This window comes from Camellia sinensis, chromosome 5 (genome assembly GCF_055761805.1).
Source record: "Camellia sinensis isolate YWXY chromosome 5, ASM5576180v1, whole genome shotgun sequence".
Classification (NCBI taxonomy): domain Eukaryota; kingdom Viridiplantae; phylum Streptophyta; class Magnoliopsida; order Ericales; family Theaceae; genus Camellia; species Camellia sinensis.
In genome coordinates, this window is record NC_138965.1 from 213,373,469 (window position 1) to 213,393,469 (window position 20,001).

Below are 20,001 nucleotides of genomic sequence, written 5' to 3' on the forward strand. Positions count from 1 at the left end.
AGTCTGAAAAAATTGCTGCATTTTGATTTACATTTTTGTAAATGAATGACAGAGAAGGCAAAGGTATACATTCAATTTGAGTTTCAGTTTCTTCCCTATACATATTTATAATAAATCTCAGTAGCGAGAAAAGAACACAAACGAATGAATATGCCTACTCAAAAATATTCTCAAAAACTGTTTCCAACCTCCTCAATAAGAAAACTCATGACCTCTAAGTGATATATACTTCTTCACCCATATAGCAATATCTTCTGCACAAGCCAGGGCTTGCGGTGTCTTGAGGAGCACGTCGAGGGTTGCAAACTCGTGCACGGCGTCCTTGTAATCGAGAAGGGGAGCGTCAACATTAACTTTTCGAAGCTCTTCTGAGTAAGCGATGGCCCTATCCCGCATCCAATCGTGTTCAGCCACAACTGTTAGTGTTGGTGGCATATACTTCAGGGGGGTTTCCCGGGTAGGGAGGAGAGGGTTGGCAGCAGGGTGATCTAGGGCGAATTCTTTCTCGGGTAGGAAGAGTTTCCATGTGAGTATGCTCATAGCCTTGTCGTAAAAGTAAGAATTTGCCAATCTAATCTCGGAGTGTGTGGGAATACTACCAATGAAGAAAGGGTACATTAGCACTTGTGCCACCACTCTTACAGGATCTAAAAGCTTGCCCGCTTCCACAGCTTTTTGAGCAACATAATCTGCAATATTAGCACCGCAGCTCACACCTAGGAGGACACACCTAGTTAATATATGACCGAATTAGTATAAAAATTGGAGATGAAAAAAGCATATGAAAGTGTAGAGCATTTATAAAGAAAATTTGCAGAGTAAAAAGATTGGAAAGACCCATAAATTTATAGTTGTTTGCACATCATGGCTGCATTGACAAGACCTCTGTTTATAAAATCAACAAAATTAACATAATATGTTTCAAAAAGAAGTCTACAATGCCTCTCCATACACTTTTTATTACAGTATTAAAAAAAAAAAAATTTACAAGCTTGTTATATCAAACTGGAATAAGTTGAAATTTTGAATAATATGAGTCCTTCTCAGGAAAAAGGCATTCTCCAACAAGTGTTTCCTGTGGACGCCACTTTAGAAACATTATGGAACCAGTATAAGATGTTTCAGAAACTCCAGCATAATTTAATTTGCATTTAGGTACTTTACACCGATTGTGAACACTATCTTCACCTGTCATCATGTTGCCCTTCCAACTTTTGGAATAGTTTCCTCAATATTTTCAAGGTCATATTATTTCCCATATTCTTTTGGGTAGAATTACCCCATATTTCATGTCATCTTCCACTTTTCCAAACAAGTAACACGCCGCAAAAAACAGTCATAAATAGAAGGTTATCGACAGCACTTGATAATTAACCAATCCCCCTAAAGCTAAGAGCTCTGCAGTGTGAGAGCTGATCATTTTTCATTGATTGACTGAGGTCACATAGCTCTGTTTTCAATCCGATTATCATCTTTTTGGAACAAAGGTAAAGTACTTTTCACCATTCCTCTTGCTACTGTGAAAGCTTTTAGCCATTTTTCAGTTTTCTTTTATTGTCAATGATACTTTTAAGTAATCATAATGAAATAAAAAAAGCCCACCCTTATGCACGTGTGTGGTACATAGAAACATAAAAAAGAAGGTGATAATGATTATACAAAAGCAGCGATGGTTGAATCAAACAAATCTTTTGGCAAGTGTTCTATATAAGACTACAATAGTAATGTATGCCCTAATGCTTCATAATCATTTGAACAAAGAAAATGTTCCGAACTCTAGGAGACCTCTTTGTTCATGGTTATTAAAATACTTTCTCACTCAACACTAACTATGAAGTGCTTTTATTTATAAATTCCCAGAACCAAAAGCTCCTAAGCTTCCTTCATGCCACAGTGTTGGTGATATCTTCAATGTCTAACATTCATAATATCACCTCATCATACATAGGATGTAAACAAGCATTGAATTTTATTTATAAGATTCAAATGATAAGCAAATCAAAATCTGGACATCATCAAACGGTTGTTATTGTATAGATTTGGCCTTAAATTATTTGTTCACGGTGGTTCTCATAAATTGTTGAATTAACATCAATTCCAAGTTTGACATATCAAATTGTTTGATTATAGATAACTTGCAACAAAATTCAATGTATTTGATTGAACTCAAAAGAATTTACCTTGAAGGATCCCCATGAGCAGCCAACCAAGGCTCCACCATTGAAGCCCCAAACCCATCAACAATTTGCAGCCTCCTCACATCAAATCTCCTAACATCCCCACCGACAATACACTCCGCCAAATTCGCTTGCTTCCCCAACCAATTCAACACCTTTACCCCATCCTCAAACGCCGCAGGGTACCGATTCTCTGGCGCGAGCCTATACCCAACCGCCACAACAATGGCATCCAACAATTTCGCAATTCTTCTACAAAACAAATCATTCGACACCGCATCGTTGCTCCCGCTAACAAAGCCACCTCCGTGAAACTGCAAAATCACCGGCAATTTGCGGCAGTTCCGGCAATGCCGATCGATCGCCGGCGAATAGCCACCGTATATGCCATGATCGGGGTTTTTTTTTTGGGAATTGGAGAGGGCGGAGTCGGGGAGGAAGATACGGAGGGAGAGGGAGGTGAGGGGATCGATGTGGAGGTCTTTTGTGGCGACGCCGTCGGAGGAGAAGGTAGGATTGGCGGAGGCGACGGCGTCGGAAGGGCGGGAGGTGATGCCGAAGGGGGTGGAGGAGAAAGGGGATTCGATTAGGGTTTCTAATCGGCGTTTTAGGTGGAATTTGAAGAGGGCGCTGTAAAGCTTCACCGTTACGGTAGGCATGCTGAGAAAGAGGAATTGGATTAGGCTTTGGATTTTTATAGAGGCACCATTGACGATAAAGAGAGAGAGAGAGAGATCGACCTGTATCAATTTGAGATTCGATACAGGTCTGGTTCGAGAGAAAGAGAGAAAAAAAGAAAAAAAAAAGGTCCTGGTTTTGAATAACAATCTCCGGTGAGAGAAACAACGTTGTTGGGTTGTCTTGTCTGCAATTCGACCGCGTCGGGTTAAATGTAAATTAATTTGGTTAATTTATAGATTTTGGCTTTAAATTATTTTTCACTGTTTATTTAAATCTTTTTTAAACAATTTTTTATTGTAACAATTTTTTTTAGAATTTTTTTTTTTTTTGGAAGGGGTTTCTTGAAAATAGAAAAAGACCAAAGTATACACTAAATTGTGGATTGGAAAAAACAAAAAAAAATTAGTGGAAATGTAGACTTGTAATTAATAACAAAAATAAAGGTTAATTCAATTATTACTACCAAAGGTTAATTAAACTTAGGGTGATTCTACTTATACTACTATTTAATCTCTTTACATCCTCTATCTTATAATATCACTAAAAAAAAATGTAATTCTCATTACACCTCCAATATATTATCAAAACTAAATCTAAATTAACTATTTCATCTCTTTACACCATTAATTTTGGTAACACGGTGCTAAACAATTTACATTATTCTGGTGTTATGCTGCCGGAAAAAATAGATCTCTCCAGTATTTTGTTGCTATACATTTACACACTTTCTTCCAAACAATGATTTTTTAATTTGTGGTGGGCCTATTCGGTAATACAACGCTAATTAATTTGAATTACTTCAGTGCCATGTTACTGGACAATATTTTTTTTCCCATCATTATGTTGCCGTCCAATTAGATGATAACAAGAAATTAATTTAGGTCACTTGTGAAGTGCATGTTTAGTAATATATTGTTATACAAATAGGATTACTCTAGCATCATGTTGCAAAACTATAATAGAGTCGTCTAGATTCTCGTCGCTATATATTGAAAGATTTACTTTTTTTTTTTGAAACATTCATAAAAAAATTCATAAATCAAACACACATCGATAAAATCATACATAAAAAGTATCCATAAAATTATTCATAAAAAGAATATCCATAAAGTATTCATAAAATCTATCTTTATTTGCATCCATCAATCAAACATGTTATCACAATTCGTCTTGGTAATTTGTAGACAATTTCCCCCCTTAATAGAAATAAACATCCACACTTTTTAGAATCTGTCAACTTCAATCATTGCCCCTTGATCTTCCTGCTGTCTCTATAATAACCACTTCTTTTACAAGCAAGTGTAAGTCTTGATTTTCTGCTATTGCCTCTTGCATCTGATGTGTTTATAACAATGACAAATTAAGTTTTCTTTCCAACATCAGAAGCCCATTTAATTAATACTTCACGACTATGAAAAATCTAAAGATAATAAATACATTTATACGTCAAATAATTAATAAAACTCAATACAAATTAAAAATAAGAAAAAATCAGATACATAAAAAAAAACTTAACAAATCTCGTCTATAATGAATTCATGACTAGAGTCCCCTAATATTACAGTACTTGCGTTGTTGCAATGAGTATAAGTATAATTCTTCTAGGCAAAAAAATAAAAAATATAAAAAAAAAAATGAAACTGAAAATGCATGGTAATGAGAAGTCGAACAAATTAAAAAAATTCAGTTTGGGGTTACCAGAAGTATATCTTTTATTCGATAATTGGTTACCAGACTTATATTTTTTGTTCGGCAATGTGATGTCGGACTATTTTATTTTGTTTGATTTCGAACCACCGAACGAAAGTCGAACACTAGTCCAGAAAAACAAAACAAAAACCTACCCAATAAAAAAAAAACTCACAATTTCACTTTTTTTACGGTTATTTACCACTATTTCTTCATCTATTGCTTTCTTTAATGATCAAAATACTATGATTCTCACTTTTTAAAAAGAAATGTGTAAGAGAAAAGAAAAATTAAGAAAGGAAAAAGAGGAGTAAGGATTGAAGACCAAGGGATGTAAGGAGATAACAAAACATATTTAATTTTAGTGTTTTGTCCTTAAAGGTAATTTCACACATGGATAAAATTGAGGAAAAACAAAACTCATATGAAGGTTGTAAAGAAGTAAAGTAGTAATGTAAGTAGAATTACCCTTAAATTTACTGTTAGCAGGGTTAAAAATGACATTCACACATAAAAAACACAGCTTACCAATTTAAATTTATAATTTAGTAGCTGCACTCTGTTAAGTTATTATCTATAATATGTTTTAACAGTCGTATCAAACAGCATTTGAAAACTTTATTTTTTAGTGAAAATTGTTTTTGTAGGCTTTTCTTTAAAAAAATTATTTAGAAAATCAATTCTCAAATACACTTTAAATAAAATAAAGGTAAATTTTCACTCTTATAATTTAATTCAAATTTGATTTTAGTCGTTATAGTTTTAAATTGAATAATTTGATCATTACACTTTAAGTGTAATTTTAATTTAATCCTTCTATCTAAATTAGAGACTGAAGTTAATAATTTTGAGACATTTATTAATCTTCTAAGATGTACAAGTAAACAAAATTAATAGAAATTTAGTCAGAATGACCAAATTAAAAACGGACTTTAAGTGTTGGGAACAAATTATTCAAATTGAAATAATAGGGATTAAAAGGAAACTTAAGTCTAACTATAGAGGTAAAAAGTGTAATTAATTCATTTTTATTTTTTTTGTTTTTTTGAGAACATGAGAAACATTTATATTAAGAAACATCAACACCCATATATAAACAAGACCCCAAAGGGTCATCCCAACTAAAACCCAAAACGAAAAAAAAGAAAACAAAAAAACAAAATCGTCAAAAAAATTAACTACGATTTAGTAAAAATTACTGAACTTCTTAAATATATAGTTTGGAAAGCCCACCATCCCCGTCGACGTTCCCATCGCAGTTGCCCAACTTCGTTACTGTCGCCGTCGAACTTTGGACACCGTCAAGAAGTACACCCACAATGATATGGGAAAAAACTTGAGAGAAGAGAGAACCATTGTAGATGTCGAAAATCCAAAAATATATACTGAAATCGGAGTAGAAAACTCTCAAAACTCCTATTTTAGACATAAAAATGTCCAAATCTATAATTTAGAAGTGTAATAGAAATCGCCAGAGCATCGTCGGAACACCATCGAAAATCTCCTAGAGAGAGAAGCTTTGCTCTCTCTCTAGAACTCCTTAAACATTAACCCTAAATTAAATTTAAACATTTTTTAAATAAAGAACTTAAATATATCTTAAAATTTCTTGACGCTGTGTTTGATTGGAGAATTTGAGAAAATATTTGAAAATGAAAAGAAAAAATATAGGTGAAATGTAAATAAAATACATTTATATTTTATCTAATTTCACACATTTTTCTTTCTCATTTTCAAATCTCTTTTTAAATTTTCAAACCAAACACGTAAATCTTTTAATCTAGTTCGAAACCCAATGCAATAAATTTATATGCATTATATATAATCAAATAAAAAGTAAAAGAAAAGTAAATTATACTAACTTTTTTTTTCTTCTTTTTTAGATCAAAATATATATATATATATATATATACTCAATCATTAGCTCTAAATAGTTCAACCAATACGCAAATATTGTTCGTAGCTAGACACAACAAACTTCAAAATCACCAAGTTCCAACAATCGTTCAAAAAAAAAAGACAAGTTCCAGTTGTTTCTAGAAGCCCAAAAAGAAATAGCCATAAAGGCCTACACATTGCATTGGCTAAAAACAATGTCCCAACTGCTAAACTTCCACATTTCCACCTCAACTCTTCATAGGACCAAACAACGGCCAATCAATCTCCATTCAACAAGAGTTAATTCTGGCATCTTTCTAGAGGAAAAAATTATACAATAAGCCTCCTCACCAATTACCATTTATTATGTCTCACATTTTTTTAATTATCTAACTCAAATGATTAATACTCCATCAATCGGCTTTGTGATTGTGATAGCAATTGTAATGGAGGGAAATGAAAATAGGGTTTCGGATGAGAGCATACCAGTATTTGATCTGAATCGAAAGTAGGAATTTCATAGGCAACCTTCTCTGAATCTCTATCATCGCCACAACTAGAGTTTGATGTATGGCGGTGCCAAAATGAATTTTTCGTAATAAAGTTTTATAAGAAAATACATTCATGTTTCATTTGTTAGAAGCTCATTTGCCATAATTTGTAAGGTAAATAAATAAAGAGTCGTGCTAGGGAGCTCGAATCTGAGCTCTCCGAATCCCCCTAATCCCAGAAACGATGTCGTTTTTGCATTTTTTTTTTTTCTGGTTCAATCAGAAACGAAGAAGATGAAGAAGGAAGAAGGAGAAGAGAATGAAGTATGAGGAGGAGGAGGAGGAGGGAAGAGGACTGGAGGGGGCCCTAATTACAGGGGGAGGAGGAGGCGGAGGCGAGGCAGAGGCGGGGGCTGCCGGAGACGACGATCGGGCGAGGTGACGCCGGGTGACGCTGCGATGAGCTGCTACGAGGACGCCGGGCGACGATCGGGCGGCGACTGCGAGCCCTCTTCCCCTCTCTTCTCTCTCTCTCTCTCTCTCCCTCCCTCCTGAATTTCGAGGGATTCGGGGGGAGGGGTTTCGAGCTCCCAAACTTTATTCATAAATAAAATTTAAAAAAAAATTAATGAAACATTTTTTTAACTTTTGGTAATAGGAGAGGTCAACTCCGCCGGGGTTGTTAACAACTCCGCCGGTTCCAAACCCGGGTTAAGGAGGAGGGTTGTGTGTTAGGTAGCCGACAGCCAACACGTAAAAAAGCCACTCGGATCCCTTATGAAAATGAATCCTACTTTGAATCGTTTAAATGCTAGGTCGTTCCCCTCAAGTGACGCGTTGCGCCTGCCTCCGGGTGATTCGAAAAGTGAGCAAGGGGCGCCGCATCGACGCCTGGGTGCGGTGAAAAATGGGCAAAGGTTTTCGCGTTTTTCTGGACGAGTGCGAGTAAAGAAGCTAGTCCAAGACTATAGGTTTAGGATAGCCACTTGGAACATAGGAACCTTAACTGGTAGGACGATGGAATTGGTAGATGTTATGATTAGGAGGAGAGTTAGTATAGCTTGTATACAAGAAACTAAGTGGACGAGAGAGAAAGCTAGAGAAATTGAGGATACTGGTTTTAAACTTTATTATAGTGGTAAGGATAGACGCAGGAATGGGGTAGGAATCATAATTGCCAAGGGTCTTATGGAAAGTGTGGTGGCGGTCACTAGGAAAGAAGATAGGATTATGCTAGTTAAACTAGTTATTGGAGGGAATATAGTGAACATTATTAGTGCTTACGCCCCTCAAGTAGGGTTAGATGATCAAACTAAGAGGGATTTTTGGAAGCAAATGGATGAGATCTTACAGGAGATACCCATAAGAGAGAACCTGGTTATAGGTGGAGATTTTAATGGCCATGTGGGCATAGATAAAGTAGGTTATGAAAGGGTGCATGGTGGATACGGTTTTGGTAACAGAAATGAGGCTGAAGAGAGAATCTTAGATTCTGCGTTGGCTTCTGACCTGGTGGTGGCCAATACTATGTATAAGAAGAGGGATGAGCATTTGATAACCTTTACGAGTGGATTAGTTAAGAGCCAAATAGATTATTTCTTTGTGAGAAAAGTGGACTGCCTAAAATGCAATGATTGTAAGGTGATTCCTGGAGAGAGTCTGGTCTCTCAACATAGGATTTTGGTACTAGATTTATGTTTTAGAGGGCAATACCAAGCTAGGAAGGATGGTGGGCGTCGTAGGACGAGATGGTGGGACTTAAAAGGGGATAAACTAGAAATATTTAAGAATCGAATGGATAAGGAAGGTACTTGGGACTTAGAAGGTGATACTAACACTATGTGGAATTCGATGGCCAATTGTATGAGAAGAATCTCAAGGGAAGTGCTTGGAGAGTTGAAAGGAATGGAACCCAGCTCTAGGGAAACTTGGTGGTAGAGGGAAGAGGTCCAAGCGGTAGTTAAGGCAAAAAAGAGTGCTTTAAAAAGTGGCAAAATGATAGAACTGAGAAAAACCTTAAGAGCTATAGATTGTCTAATAAGGAGGCCAAGAAAGTAATGAGAGAGACTAAGTTGAAAGTTTATGATGACCTATATACTAGACTAGATAGTAAGGAGGGAGAAAAGAGGGTATACAAACTTGCTAAGATACGGGAGAGGAAAACAAGAGATTTTAATCAAGAAAGTGCATCAAGAGTGAGGATTCTAAGGTATTGGTGAAGGATGATGAGATTAAGGAAAGATGGAAGAATTATTTTAAGAAACTGTTAAATGAAGAACATGGAAGTACGACAATGGGGGAAGAAATAATCAGTAATACGATAAACTAAGACTATAGGTTCTATCGCAGGATTAGGAACTTTGAAGTGGAGATTGCACTTAAGAAGATGAAATCAAATAAGGCTTTAGGACCTGATGATATACGTATTGAAGCTTGGAAGTGTTTGGGTAAAAAGTGAGTTTCTTGTTGACTAGGTTGTTTAGCAAAATTTTGTTGACTAGGAACATGCCAGATGAGTGGAGGAAGAGTATTTTAGTGCCAATCTATAAGAATAAAGGTGATGTCTAGAATTGTAACAACTATAGAGGAATTAAGCTAATGTGTCATATAATGAAAGTGTGGGAGAGGGTGATGGAACGCCGATTGCGAGACATAACAGAGGTATTAGAGAATCAATTTGGGTTTATGCCTGGTAGGTCAACAATAGAAGTGATCTATCTTTTGAGGAGAGTAATAGAAAAGTATAAAGAAAAAAAAAGAGACATTCATATGGTGTTTATCGACCTTAAGAAAGCATATGACAGAGTGCCCCGAGATATAATATGGTGGGCGTTAGAGAAGAAATAGGTGACAAAAGGCTACATTGACGTGATTAGGGACATGTATGAAGGGGTGGTGACCACTATTAGATCGTCAGCTGGAGAAACAAATGAATTTCCTATCACTGTATGGTTACACCAAGGATCTACCTTAAGTCCTTATCTTTTTGCTTTAGTTATGGACGAGTTGACGATAAATATTCAGGATGACGTGCCATGGTGTATGCTTTTTGCAGATGATATTGTGTTAGTAGATGAGACTAGAGAAGGAGTTAACACAAAGTTGGAAATTTGGAGAAAAGCTCTTGAATCTAAAGGATTTCGGATAAGCAGAACTAAGACAGAGTACATGGAGTGTAAATTTAGTAACAGTAACAATGAAAGCAGAGGAGAAGTGAAGATTGAGAACCAAGAACTGCCTAAGAGTGAACATTTTCGTTATTTAGGGTCGATTATGACAACAGCGGGAGAGATTAATGCAGATGTGGCCCATAGGATTAAGGCGGAATGGTGTAAGTCGAAAAGTGCGTCTGGGGTATTGTGCGATAAACGAATACCCACTAGACTAAAAAGTAAGTTTTATAGAACGGCTATTAGACCAGCTATGCTGTATGGGATGGAGTGTTGGGCAACCAAGAAACAACATGTAGATAAGATGAGTGTGGCTGAGATGAGGATGCTAAGGAGGATGTGTGGTAAGACTAGACAGGATAGGATTAGGAATGAGTATATTCGGGAATGGGTAGGAGTAGCACCGATAGAAGATAAGTTGAGAGAGAATCGTTTGAGATGGTTTGGTCATATTCAACGGAGACCAACAGAGGCAGTAGTGAAGAGATGCGATGCTGTAACGGTAGATGGAAGTGTTAGGGGACGGGATAGGCCTAGATTAACGTTGACTAGCTTTATAAATAGAGATATGAATCTACGTAATTTGACTAATGAAATGGACTTTGATAGGGCCGCGTGGAGAAGAAGGATTCATGTAACCGACCCCATTTGATGGGACTTAAAGGCTTGGTTTGGTTTGGTTTGGTTTGGTAATAAGAGAGGTCTATTATGTTCTTTCTTATTAGTTAAGGTTCTCAATAATATTATTAGAATCTGTTACGAGTTGAAATTTCTCTCTAAAATTTCTCTGTAAAGAGCTAAAAATTTTCTGTGTTGAAATTTCTTTAAAATGTTAAAGGACCACAACTATTATAAAAATAGTACATGTCATTTATCTTATAAAATCTTAATATCATAGATTTTAAAGTAAAAACCTCTAAAATATAAACATTTTTTTAAATGAAGAACTTCAATATATTTTAAAATTTGTAAAATTTTAAAATTTGGTTTGAACCTAACTCAATAAATTTATATGCACTATATAATTATAATTATATAAAAAAATTAAGAGTAAATTACACTAATCTCTCTTAAAATTTTAACAAAATACATTAAACCTTACAAATCTAATAAAATTACATTAAATTCATTTTGAAAAAAATTAATTCAAATAACATTTAACTTCCCTTTCAACAATGTTTTAATTTAAATTATAAAAAAATATTAATAATATACACATCAACACAATGAGGATCACCAAAAGTATTCTCAGACAGTGATATCTTAATTATTTTAATCAGGGATGTGAATATTTTGATTTTTTTAATTTTATTTTATGGTAATGTATATTTTGATTATATTACAAATTTCGAAGCTAATCCATGTATTAGGTTTGTTTGGAAAGAACGTTTTTTAACATGACTTTTTGTTTATTTTATTTTAATTAAAAAAAAGTTTCGTTTAGAATTAACTTTTGGTTTTTTTGTAATTTTGTTAGAGAAAAAATGAAATGATTATAATTTAGATGTGACATTTTATCTTATTAATATTTTAACCTATTTTATCTTTTAATAAGCTGAATTAGTTCCCAACCATCTTGACAAATAAAGACTTAACATCTTTGGAGAATGATTATAATTGTGAAAGGATACAAAACTGGTTGTATTAAATTTGCATGATTAAGCCCCCACCAAATTAAGGGTGGTGCTAATACCCTCCACTTTTTTTTCTAAGGACTCTTGTCTATTGATTTTTTTTTTTTTATTGACAATTATAACTTCAATTAAAATTATTATAATAGACACAAATTGAAATAGGACACCCACCATCATGCAAATAACACTTAGAATTGAACCCCCAACACTCATAGTCTTATCATTCTTAGAGTAGAGATTCAAAGAAATGAGTCCTTAAAAAAATTGTGAGTCTATTTGCGCCACCCCAAATTAAACTATATGTCACAGATGAAGCATATATCGCTAGGCACCTGCAGGCGAAGACATTCACAATTTAATCCTTGTTTGTTTGTCACAAAAATACAAAGCACAGATTGTAAAGATTTTTGCCAAAGAGTATAATAATTTGAAGGTACAAGAACCTTTGGGTAGGACTTCGAAAAGAGAAACAAAAATCAAAAAAATAATAACTTATATTTTATTCACTTTTTTTTTTTCTTCTTTTAGAAATTATTACATAAATTTGGATCACGGTGATTGTGTACTCAACTAATAGTATTTTTTATTTGTCCACCATTTTCTTTATTTTTCAAATCATGTAAGCATTTATAATCTTTATTTATAGGCAAATACACAGTTAACATGGTATTCCAGAAAGACAGAATAATTACACCTAATCTCCCCTCCTTTCCCATTAAACAAAAAACCTATGGAAAACATTCCTTATTTCTCGTCTTTAGGGTTCAAGACAATGGCTTCATTTGCTCTCTTTTAGAAGTTAAAACCCCATTGGCCTGCTCTCTCTAGTGTCTAATAACACAAGTTTGTGTATCGTATATGTTAAGTGGATTAGGGATGGTCTGTGCATTTGAAAACTCATATCAAAGTCCCTATCCTAATCTCTTACATGGACTCATGCATGGTTATCATGGTTTTCCACTATAATTTCAACAAAATCTTCTGAAAAAAAGTAAGTCCAAGCTCTTAAGTAACCAATAATTAATGATTGTGCACATGCTTAAGTAACTTAACGGGCATTTGACATATTGCAATACAGCATTGCTATGCCCTCAAAAAAATACACAGACGTAGATTAGATTCATTCTCATGTTATACCACTACATTGGTGCAACTATGAAACAATTAAACTTTTCTTTGATCATCACAAAAATACCACGACAAGTAACAATAATTTTAAATGTGTGGATCAGAATCATCCTGTATATAGCCTACACTACACCAAGTTTAAATCTACACTATACATTTAAATTATGAGTATACAACATTTTTATTTATTTTGTCATGTAAACAAACATGGTCAAGTTCAGAGAGAAGGGGTCTGTTAGCTTTTTTCAACTTATATAAGTTATTTTTGTCTCATAAGTTACTTGAAAAAAGAAAAAAAGAAGAAGCTATAAACAGCTCCATGAACTGCATCAAATAGGGCCAAAGTTCACTTGAATGTGTGACACATTCATGTACTACGTGCATGGAGGAATCTATTTAAGAGCAATGCAATGCCACTCACTACTTGCACAATACCAAACGCAACAATCTCATACACACAACACTACACTTTGTTTATGTTCTAAAACTAGACCATCGTAAGAAAACAATGAAGGTTGAAGTTGAAATCATCTCAAAAGAGACCATCAAACCATCTTCTCCAACCCCTCACCACCTTCACACTTACCAGTGCTCCTTTCTTGATCAAATATCTCCTCCAGTCCACATGCCTATACTCCTCTTCTTTGAAACTGATGCCGACAAACTCAGCAACGCTAACATGTGCGACCAGCTGAAGACGTCCCTATCCGAGACCCTAACACAGTTCTACCCACTAGCAGGACGGCTTGTAGACAACATCTCCATTGACTGCAACGACGAGGGCATCTCCTATTTGGAAGCCCGAGCCAATTGCTGACTCTATGAAGTCGTCGATGACCCAGTCCCCGCTGAGTTCAACAAATTTCTACCTTGAGAACTTGACTATATCGATGACACGGTGCTCTCTGTTCAAGTCACCTTCTTCGACTGTGGTGGAATGGCCGTTGGCACCTGTGTATCCCACAAGGTTGCCGATGCCTTGTCTGTTGTCTTGTTTGTCACTAGCTGGGCTGTGACTGCTCGCAAGGATGGTCACCTAGTGTGCCCACAATTCGACTCAGCCAAGCTCTTTCCTCCTAAAGACATATCGGGATATAAACCAACTGTTGGGATGACTAAGGAGGCAATTGTTACAAAGAGGTTTGTTTTCAGCAACTCTGCTGTTGCTGCTCTGAGAGACAAGTACACCGATAGCACCGACAAAGACTCTCCAATACAGCCAATGCGAGTGGAGGTATTATCAGTTGTCATTTGGACCCGGTTTGCTGATTCAACCGAAGTGGAGTCAGGACCCAAAAGGAACCACACAGTGATTCATGCAGTGAACTTGCATCCAAGAATGGACCCCCCACTGCCGGAACATTCTTTTGGAAATCTTTATTGGTTTGCAATGGCAATACCATCCATGGACAGCGGGGACGAGAGTCGAGGCCTTGTGAGGCAGATGAGAGAGATGATAGAGAGTGTTGATGGGGATTTCGTTACGGAAGTCCAAGAAGGGAGTGACACTTGAATTTCATCACAGAGCATGGCCAGAAATTCATTAAGGGAGAGGTAGTTTCTTTTAACTTCACAAGCTTGTGTAGGTTGCCTTTGTATGAAACTGATTTTGGGTGGGGAAGACCCGTGAGGGCGGGCTCGGTTCGGTTGCCGTTCAAGAACTTGGCGACTTTCATGGAGACTGGAAAAGGCGATGGCATAGAGGCAGGGATACATTTGGAGCAGGAAGAGATGGCGAAATTTGAAGCTGAAAAGGAGTTGCTTGCATATATTGCAACAACCTATGAATGATCCCAGATATGTTCAGAGTTCTTTGGGAAGAAGAAGAAGAAGAAGAAAGGTTCTTCCAAGAAGTGGCTTTTAAGTGTAAAATGGAAGTCTGCTTATTATGAGTGTTCTTAGTTTGGATATAAGATATGGGTTAAGTATGAAGCTGTATATATGTGTGAATTTCTATCAAAATAAAATAAGGTTATGTGGTGTATTTCCTTGTTTGTGATGTAGCTTTACCAAATTTTACCATACGGAGGGGGCAGCATGGGAGATGGGGAGGAGGCAGGAGGTGGCGGATGGTGGTGGGGGAGGTCGCTGGATGTGGTGAAAGGGGGTTTAGTCTTAGGGTTTCTACATGAGTGAAGTTGTAGACAAGGGCAACCTAGCGTTTTCACATTGGAATTTGACTTTTAACTAATTTTTTTCTTCTCAACTCTCTTACAGGTGCATGTGATACAATTTCTGTCAATTGGAACAAAAAATGTAATGCTAATACTTTAGTATAAAACTACGTGAGGGATATATAACTATTTTTAAACATGGAATGAAGTGCTCTAGAGCCAAATTCCCAAAGTAAAGTGGAATTTTCTCTTAATTCAATATCTACGAAACATATGAATAGCAAGAGTTACATCTAAGACACGTCTTTATTTATCAATGCAATAAATATTTAATCACAAAAATGCATATGGGGCCTTAAACATGAAATGTGCCTAAAAATGCATTAACAACATTGTATTATTGGACTCTCAACACAAATAAAGCAAAGAAAGCATATGTCAATAGACCAACTGAACAACCAGCTATAAAAACAGATTCAAACAATAAGCCATCAAGCTCAAAAACCATTTCACCTGCCAAAAAGACCCGTAATGAAAGCGCAGGTGAAAATAGTCAGATGTTAACCATTAATGGACAACCTTGTTTCAAGCCAAAACCCTAGAATAAGATGGAGAGTAGGATCTGATGTTTTGTATTAAAAAAGTCACAACAGAATGCAGCGAGCAAGGGAGCAAGAATACCCAAACTTCAGATACTAATTATATTCAAAGAATGACTAAAAGCTGAATCATAGAACTTCAAGAAAATGAAAATGGAAAACAGAAAAAGAAAACAGATAGACATCCTTCTTAATTTCTAACCATGGTAACAAAATGTACACCAAACTAAAATGCGGTGAGCTGAGAGCTCTTAATTCCCTGGACCACATATTTAGAAGGAACAAAAAAAAAAATACAAAAACACAATGTCCAGAAGGGAAAGAATCAAAAGGGTATCATTCAGGACCTAACTCCGACAAATAAGAATTACTAGCAAACATTTTTGCAAAATTAATCCTTTTTCTCTCAAAGCTTCTATTCTTGGGCCTTAATTTTGGATCAAAATATTCCTTTGATATTTTCTTTTTCCTTTTCTTTTTCTTTTTTTAAATTTTTAATAAGCAAGATTCAAAATTGAAAAGGAACCAAGGCACTACTCGATTACAACATGCCTTCAATAATTTCATTGTCTGTACAAGTTATTAAAAGAAAACAATGGCAAAGCTGAGAAGCACCTACCTGCTGTGCTATTGCTTTGGGTTTTCCACGAGTAGGCAAGGAAGAATAAAATCAAACAACTATAGTACAAAAGATTCAACCTTCTACACTATCATGCAACTAATTTATGAATATCCGAAAATAAAATAAAATAAATTGAGGCCACTAGAACTACATAAAATCTCTCTCTAACATGAAGGCATGCTAGGGGATACCTGAATGGGTAACAATCACTGCTTCATTACTTGCAGCTTTCTTTGGAGCAATTTCTTCTAGACGTTTCCACATGGTTTCACGTCTAGCTTTTACCTCTTCTTCCTTCAATTCATCTTCTTGAAACTTGAGCATGCAATCTTTGAATAGCTCAGGGTCAATATCAAAGAAAGTCTTGCGGACGCTTAATGTCAAACTGTGGACAACTTGGTTCCAGTGGTTTCTAGCATTTCTCTCCAATGCAGGGAAGATAATGGGCAGTATGACCTCGCGATTTTGTCTAATTAAGTTGTCGATGTGATCGTTGTTCCACAAGAACAATGCTCTCTCTGCCACCTGAAAGAAACCCAAGTATTGGTCACACGATGATTAAGGATTCGAGAATTGCCCCCAATAAAGCTACAGTAAGACTAAGGTTAAATATATATATATATATAGACGTGATTTTTTCCTCTCCTTTTTATTTATTTATTTATTTGGTTACTAGCGAAAGACATGACTTCTCCTTGAGGAAATCCTTTTTTTTTTTTTTTGGGAAAAGAAAGCCCTGTTGATAAAATATTTTATGTAAAAGAAGTTCTCAAAAAGAGTTGCTTCCAATAATTAACAATGTTCATCTTCATCCTCAGTTTATCGTTTGTAGTCGGTTAACACTATGTCTTCCTGACAGAGAAATTATCCTTACATCAAGTGAAAGTAAAAACTTAGAGAGTGTTAACCTAACAGGATGTGGGATATCATCACTAAAGAAGCGCTACTTAGATGAAACCAACAAAGGAAATTCAAACATGCATGGAATTGAAAGAAATCAAATTTTGGTAACCCACATTGGGAAGGTATATTGACCCCAAAACAAAACAAAACCGGTCATACGAAACATATTTCAGAACAAAATACATTTAGAAAAAGATGAAAACTCACGACCTGAAAGTGCAGACTATTCAAGCAACGAGCAATTTGTCGAAACAATGGCACCATAAAGCGCTGGAATTCTGGCAGCTGAGTAGCTTCTAGAACTTCCTCCAACTCATTCAGAAACATGACTTCCTTCGAACTATTAGTGATTGGCCAATACTTCAACAAGCCCCTTACAACAGTATCAGCAAGTTTGAAATCTTTCTCCACAAATTGTGTAATACAGTAACATAACTGTTGATGATACATAGCCAAGCATTTTGGTTTGTGCAACGGTATTAGAGCCCGAATGAGAAACAGTTTGTGTTCTTCTTTGAGTGGCAAAGCAAATCCATTAATGATACTTCCCAAAATCTCTAAAAGTTCTGCAATACCATTATGCTTTTCGGTCTCAAAGACAAAATTATAAAATATGTTGTTAATAGATTTCCGGATGAACGGGCGGTGTACCATGAATTTCCCATAGATTCGATGTAGTATAGTTTTCAAGTATTCCCTTTCTCTAGGGTCATCAGAATCAAATAGATCCAACAACTTGAGAACAAAGGAGTGGTCAACATACCTTTTAGCCAATTTCGCATCAGTTTCAGGTGATGCAATGAATCTCAGCAAAAATTCATAAACAATCTGCAAATGAGACCAAGCTGGATCCATCAAAGGCTCGTCCTCTTCCAAATCAGAGGCTTCTAAAACATTGTTTTCACGTGGTTGAGGAGTAAAATCCCGGAATATATTTGCAGATACCATCTTTATAGCTTCTTGCATAGCAGTTTCTGTGAATTTCCCATTTGCGGAAGTGATATAATCCACAAGCTCTAACAATGTCTGTCGCTTGATCTCCTTTTCCTTGACGTTCGCTGTTGCATTGCTGAAGTCAAATACAACACAACACATGTTCAGCTTTCTGATAAACAAGTCCTGTTTCTCGAAGCTTGGAACATCCCGAAAACCTGGCAGTGCTTCATAAACAGCAAGTGAATTCACATCCATTTTTGAATTAACCCCAACCGAAAACTTATGATCTTGATTGTATCCCATAGTTGATGCAGAATAAGGGGCTGAAATTGATGCATTGTTTAGATTGCCCGACTTGTCACTTCCTGCCTCAGCACTACTCTTTGTACTTCTAGCAGCATCTAAAGAAGGGGTAGAGCCAACAAATTCAAGATTTGAAGCTGCCTTCGAGGACTTCTTAGGAAGCTTTTTGAGAAAGTGTTTAAACATAATTGAATTAGATGAACTAAATGCCCCTTCTATAGCTTGTGCTAAGAACAGCCCAAGTTCTAAACACTTTATGAGGGAATGTTTGGATATTGCAAGTATACATCAGAATGGACAACAAAACTAGGCACAACCAAACAAGAAACAGAATAACAGAAACAAGTCCACAGCAAAGACCATAATTCAAAGCTCTAATCAAACACAGTTCACCAAAGAGTCTCAAATTCTTCGTTCTCAACAAACATACAACAACCCAAAATCATCAAAACCCATATGAAAAAATTACTGATCTTTAGAAGCATATACCATGTCCATGCTTCAGAAAACAAAAAAGCATCCACATCTAGGTTTCTTGCTCTCTGTACATAATGAGGAATATAAAATTACACAATTTTCTTCATTCTCTTTATTTTCTCTCTTTCAACAATCTATAATCTGGTAAGTGAGAAATCAAACTTACTTTCCACAGAGAGAGAAAACCCAGATACAGAATCCAATTCTGAACTCTCAGATCAGACCAACCATTAATGTCTCGCAATCAACTCAAACAGAAACCCTTGTTCACCTTCATGCCCCAGTCAAAAATCTCTGCATTGCCATCACTTTTCACCAAAACCCTGATTGGAAAGACTCGAGCTTTTGAGGAACTTCAAAACCCATGTGTGTAAAGCCAATTGAAATCCATATTAAATTCAAGAAAGCCCCTTTGCTTACTCTGTTCTTCCACTGAGAAATAAAGGGTATATCGATATCACTTTTCTCTACCTTCTTTTTTACAAATTAACAAGCCCTTTTTTATCAAAAAAATTGCATTAACTGAACCGAAAAAAAAGCCCGATAGTATAAGCAAGTGAACAGTTTAAGATTTTGTTCTAACACAGAAAGTTCAAAATCGGAGAGAGAGAGAGGGGGCTTTCTACAATGCTTACATACAAAGGAAAGAACGCCAGTTAGGATTCACTGAAGGGAAATGAATGGAATAGTCTCTCTCTCTCTCTCTCTCTCTCTCTCTTTTTTTTTTTTTTCTTTTTTTTCCAATCCTCTTTTTTTTCTTTTTCTTTTTTATTAATAGGGAAATGGTTGGGTAATAATTATGAATATATTTGTTTGAAAATATCGCCTTATTTGAGAAGTTGAATATTTTGATTAGTTATTCAGTCTTTTTAATTATTTTAACTTGATTAAAATAATTGTGTTTAGAAAGTTTGTTAATTTTTTTATAATTGATTTGATAATTATAAAAAATAATAATAATAATAATTATGAGTTTAATGTAACATGTTGTTTTAGAAAAATGCTTCGCACCCCCAGTATTGGAGACCCCAGCTGAGGTGGCACTGCACATTATTGTCACGTGACGTTAAGACCCAAACACATCTTCGGTCTTCATTTTGAAATCTCCCCCTCTCAAACACGTATGTCTTCGCTCCAATGATAACCACTCTGACGCCGGCGACCACTCCGACCCTTTACTCCGACACAGCTCGTTCCCG

At 35.7% G+C, this 20,001-nt stretch overlaps 2 protein-coding genes and 1 pseudogene across 2 annotated transcripts; 1 reads left to right on the forward strand and 2 right to left on the reverse strand.

Moving 5' to 3' along the window:
* Window positions 1-4: 4 nt before the first annotated feature.
* LOC145791185 (putative carboxylesterase 16) lies at window positions 5-3,059 on the reverse strand. The gene is made up of 2 exons (XM_082871444.1): window positions 2,181-3,059; window positions 5-730 (listed from the first exon to the last, which is right to left on the reverse strand). Exons 1-2 carry the CDS (start codon window positions 2,834-2,836, stop codon window positions 193-195), a joined length of 1,194 nt encoding a protein of 397 aa, XP_082727570.1. The 5' UTR covers window positions 2,837-3,059; the 3' UTR covers window positions 5-192.
* Window positions 3,060-13,356: 10,297 nt separating this feature from the next.
* On the forward strand, window positions 13,357-14,639 carry LOC145792080 (stemmadenine O-acetyltransferase pseudogene; annotated as a pseudogene).
* A 1,436-nt stretch (window positions 14,640-16,075) lies between these two features.
* Window positions 16,076-19,563, reverse strand: LOC145791186 (serine/threonine protein phosphatase 2A 57 kDa regulatory subunit B' theta isoform-like). Its single transcript, XM_082871445.1, has 2 exons — window positions 17,297-19,563; window positions 16,076-16,708 (listed from the first exon to the last, which is right to left on the reverse strand). Exons 1-2 carry the CDS (start codon window positions 18,509-18,511, stop codon window positions 16,364-16,366), a joined length of 1,560 nt encoding a protein of 519 aa, XP_082727571.1. The 5' UTR covers window positions 18,512-19,563; the 3' UTR covers window positions 16,076-16,363.
* Between the last annotated feature and the right edge of the window lie 438 nt (window positions 19,564-20,001).